This window comes from Pundamilia nyererei, unplaced genomic scaffold, assembly GCF_000239375.1.
Source record: "Pundamilia nyererei isolate P.nyererei 1_Seehausen unplaced genomic scaffold, PunNye1.0 scaffold01863, whole genome shotgun sequence".
In the NCBI taxonomy this organism is placed as follows: Eukaryota; Metazoa; Chordata; class Actinopteri; order Cichliformes; family Cichlidae; genus Pundamilia; species Pundamilia nyererei.
In genome coordinates this window covers 514-4,363 of record NW_005189264.1, presented here as the reverse complement: position 1 = coordinate 4,363, position 3,850 = coordinate 514, and the positions used below count along the sequence as shown (strand labels likewise).

Sequence of the window (3,850 nt, the reverse complement as noted above, 5' to 3'; positions counted from 1 at the left end):
TCACTGGAGTTATAAGAGGCAGACAACTAGACACACACAATGTGTATGCTATTGCTATTTATTGTGGATTAACCTGTTGAGGACAAAAACAAAAAAATTCTGCATGAAATACAGGAAATCATAGCTTTCTTGTATTTCCTAGATTGTTGGCATGGTGGTTAGTGCTGTTGCTTCACAGTAAGAAGGTCCTGGGTTTAAATCCACAATCTGGCTAGTTTGCAGTGGTTTCTCTCTGGGTATTCTGGTTTCTTCCCACAGTTAAAAGTCATGCAATTGTTAGAGTTAAATTAATTTGTGATTCTAAATTACCTGTCAATGTAAGTGTAAATGGTTGTTTGTGAGTTGTCCAGGGTGTACCCTGCCTTGTAACCTATCACTTCAGGGTTATTTCCCAGCCCACTTGCAACCAGGATAAAGATAGCAGGATGTAGTTGTTGTAGATCCATTCAATTTTTATGGTAACCAGACTAAGAAAACATGTAGTATTTAAGTGACCAAGTAGTATTGGGGTAAAAGTTATTGAATAGTGTTGAAATAAAATGACAAAATAGTGAAGGATTATAATATTCTAGAGCTCAACTTCATCTAAACATGTTTCAATCACGTTTTATGAACACAAAATGCACATGTTTATTGAATATGAAAAAGTTGTGTTGATTTAACTCAATTGTTTAAGTTTCTGCCAAAGCAAAACATTTGTGTGCAACCAGTGTCCACTATTGAATCAAGTAAATCCAACATGGCCTTTCTTTCAGTGCGGCTCATGTGGCTGATTATATTAAACCCCCAAAAATAAAACGATTTAGTTTTGTTTTCAGGTCAGTTTTGTGTAATATTTACAGCTCCAAAGTCAATGGTATTGTGAACTGGTGCTGAATTAAAAAAAATAGCCCCACACAGGTTCTCTGCAGAGGTAGTCCACTGTGAAACTGTGCATGAAGTACAGTGCTGTGTTTTATGTTTAGCAGCTCTTTAAGATGTGAAAACATTTGTTTGAAACTTGTTTGCACTTGTTTGAAACTTACAGCACTCATTTCAGCCAACTGGCAGCTGCAGCCATTAACATCTAAGGCTTAAAATGTAGTAGTGCCAAAACCCTCAGTTTCTCTGTCCACCAAGTAAAATTTGTAGAGATCAGAGTTTCTCTTTATTTATTCAGTGATGCGGGAGGGAAGCTAACAAATGTTTGTTTTCAGAGTTTTATCTGTGAAAATGTTCGTTATAGAGAAAGAACATAGTAAAATTTGCCTTTTACACAATCATCAGTATAATGTTCATAATATTTTTCCGCAGAGTTAGAGAAGCAAGAAGAACAAGAAGAAACAGAAGAACCAGATAAACCAGAGTACAGGATTGTGCTTCTTGGAAAAAATGGTGTTGGAAAGAACATAATTGGAAATGCCATTTTAGGAAATAATAGAAATGCTTTTGAATCAACATCACTATCAGAGTTTCAGAAGGAAACACAAGAATTTGGCGATAAACTCCTGACTCTAGTTGTTACTCCAGATCTGTTTGAGAACAGAGTGACTGAAGTGGATGTGAGGAGGGAAATCCATCAATGCGTCTGCTTTGCTTCTCCTGGTCCCCATGTGTTCCTGGTTGTGTTTCAGACTGACAGCTTCACAGAAGAAGACCAAGAAATAGTGAGAAAAATTCAGCAGATGTTTGGAGAAGGAGCAGTACGTTATAGTATGGTCTTGTTCTCCTGTGGAGATGATCCAGAGGCAGCTAATGTTGCCATAGATGAATTTATTAGCAATAATCCACCTCTGGGTAACTTCATCCGTCAGTGTGGAGGAGGATATTGTGTGTTTAACAACAGGACCAGAGATCCTGCTCAGGTCAGAGCACTGCTGGAGAAGATCAACACCATGGTTCAGAGAAATGAAGGAAGATACTACACCAGCGAAATGTTCAGACAGGCTGACTTCAGGATTGTGCTTGTTGGGAAAACTGGTGTTGGAAAGAGTGCAGCAGGAAACACAATCCTAGGACAAAAAGTTTTTAGATCTACACCATCTTCTTCCACAACAACAAAAAAGTGTCAGATGAATACAACTCAGTTTAATGGTAAAATCCTGGCTGTAGTTGATACTCCAGGTCTGTTTGACACCAATAAAACTGCAGAAGAGATGACGGCAGAGATTTGTAAATCCATCCCTTTTGCTGCTCCAGGTCCTCATGTGTTCCTGGTTGTGATCCAGGCAAACAGATTCACCAAAGAAGAAGAAGAAACAGTTAGAATGATTCAGAATGCGTTTGGAGAAGAAGCAGCAAAGTACACTATGGCCCTGTTCACCTGTGGAGACAATCTGGAGGCAGATGAAGTCACCATAGCAGAAGTAATAAATGCAAATCCAGCTCTCAGTGACTTCATCCGTCAGTGTGGTGAAAGATATCATGTTTTTAACAACAGAGATAAGGATCCCTCTCAGGTCAGAGAGCTGCTGAAGAAGATTAACACCATAGTTCAGGTTAATGGAGGAAGTTACTATACCAACAAGATGTTCAAAGAGGCTGAAGAAGCATTTAAAAAAGTGAAACCAGACTTCAGGATTGTTCTTGTGGGAAGAACCAGAGCTGGGAAGAGTGCATCAGGAAACACCATCTTGAGGGGAAATGTATTTAGGTCAACATCATCTTCTTCTCCAGTGACATTAGAGTGTCAGAAGGAAACAGCTCTGTTTGATTTTCAAAAACTGGCTGTAGTTGATACTCCAGGTCTGTTTGACACAGAACTACCTGCACAGAAGGTGACAAAAGAGATTGCTAGATTCATCTCATTTGCTGCTCCTGGTCCTCATGTGTTCCTGATTGTGATCCATCCAGCAGTATTTAAAGAGGAAGAACAAGAAACTGTGAAAATCATTCAGAAGGTGTTTGGAGACAAAGCAGCTCGTTACACCATGGTGTTGTTCACACGTGTAGATGATCTGAATGTATCCATAGAGGAATTCATCACCAAGTCTCCATTTCTCCGTGACTTAGTCCGTCAGTGTGAAGGAGGATATCATGTGTTTAATAACAGAAGCAGAGATCCTGCTCAGGTCAGAGAGCTGCTGGAGAAGATCAACATACTAGTTCAGGGAAATGGGGGAAGATACTACACCAACAAGATGTTTGAGAAGGTAGAGAACGCTATAAAGAAAAAGATGGAACGACTAATAAAGGAAAAAAATGAGACACCTGAAGAAGCAAGAAACAAAGCAGAAAGAAATAATGAGTCTCTTCAAGACAGCAAGGTTGCTTTTTTTATAGGAAGTGGTCTTGGACTGGGTGTTGGAGTTTGTGCTGGAATTGGTATTGAAGCAGCTGTTGGAGCTGCTGCTGCTGGAGCTACAATTGGACTTGTAGGAGGTCCAGTGGGAGCTGTTGCTGGAGGTACAATTGGATTTGTAGGTGCTGCGGTGGGAGCTGCGACAGGACTTTTACTAGGAGCTTCAGCAGGAGCTGGAGTTCATTTTACTGCTAAATCTAAAATGAAAAAGAAGGCTTGTGTTCTGCAGTGATATTTAGTGTTTGTTGGCAGCAACTCATTAATCATCATGTATGCCCTCCACTGGTTTCATTTTTTCCTGCAGTTTAATACTGAACACAGGTCTTTTTTCTGTTTCTGTAGACTATAGCTCATGTTCAGTTCAGTTTTATTCATACAGTGTGTGATGGCATCAGCTACACATGGGTAAATCAGTTAATTTGTTCACTTTATTAGTTTGTTTTGCAATTTTCTTCATTAATATAATTAATTAATAATTTGGTTAAACCTAACACTGATATTATGAGGTGCGCACATAGTAACATTGTGTGGTTTTTCTAAAATGTTTTGTTATATTAATTATGTTTCTCT

At 39.0% G+C, this 3,850-nt stretch overlaps 1 protein-coding gene across 1 annotated transcript; it reads left to right on the top strand.

The window, feature by feature from the left end:
• Positions 1-1,293: 1,293 nt before the first annotated feature.
• Positions 1,294-3,384, top strand: LOC102209070 (GTPase IMAP family member 8-like; the record flags this gene model as incomplete). The annotated part of the gene is made up of 1 exon (XM_005755551.1): positions 1,294-3,384. A coding segment is annotated over one exon (2,091 nt), but the record flags the coding sequence as incomplete, so codon positions are not given.
• Between the last annotated feature and the right edge of the window lie 466 nt (positions 3,385-3,850).